At 41.4% G+C, this 471-nt stretch overlaps 1 protein-coding gene across 1 annotated transcript in view; it reads right to left on the reverse strand.

Annotated features, from left to right (window-relative positions):
* Positions 1–22: 22 nt before the first annotated feature.
* LOC107577998 (alpha-aspartyl dipeptidase) overlaps positions 23–471 on the reverse strand; it is a gene marked incomplete at its 3' end in the record, with an annotated part of 5,349 nt that continues 4,900 nt past the window's right edge. Inside the window, exons 4-5 of the mRNA XM_016264012.1 lie at positions 290–369; positions 23–215 (exon numbers count right to left, since the gene is read on the reverse strand). Coding sequence (XP_016119498.1) covers positions 23–215; positions 290–369 — 273 coding nt within the window. The remainder of the gene's footprint in view (positions 216–289; positions 370–471) is intronic.

A 471-nucleotide genomic window follows, 5' to 3' on the forward strand; every position in this document is an offset into this window, starting at 1 on the left:
TTAATGGAGTTGTGGTGTTGTGCATGATCATTTGAACGTACCCCCATATGCTTGCTGTTGGGATCAGCATCCACATAGTGAGGGTTAATGTTGAAGGGCACTAAACCAATGGCAGCAAATGTGGGTGGATAGACGATGGGCATGTCATTGGTGGTGTTGATGCTGATGGTGGAGACATTGGTACCTGCACTTGATCCCATGTAAGGTATCCCATCCTAAAATAAACAACTACACCTGTTATAGGCAATTACACTGTATTTTAGACTTTGATTAACAGACACGAACTCACCTCTAAAACTCTATTTCTAATCTCAGTTACCAGCTTGTTGTCATAGAGAGATTTCAGCAGGCGGAATGTATTACCGCCACCTAGTGGACACACAACCAGCATAGCACAAAGTCAGACCGCACACTCACTTTTTTTTTAAATCATAAATGAAATGTGTAGTGTGTTTAGTTTAATGTTTAGGG

Source organism: Sinocyclocheilus grahami, unplaced genomic scaffold, assembly GCF_001515645.1.
Source record: "Sinocyclocheilus grahami isolate Dianchi unplaced genomic scaffold, SAMN03320097.WGS_v1.1 scaffold8230.1, whole genome shotgun sequence".
Lineage (NCBI taxonomy): Eukaryota > Metazoa > Chordata > Actinopteri > Cypriniformes > Cyprinidae > Sinocyclocheilus > Sinocyclocheilus grahami.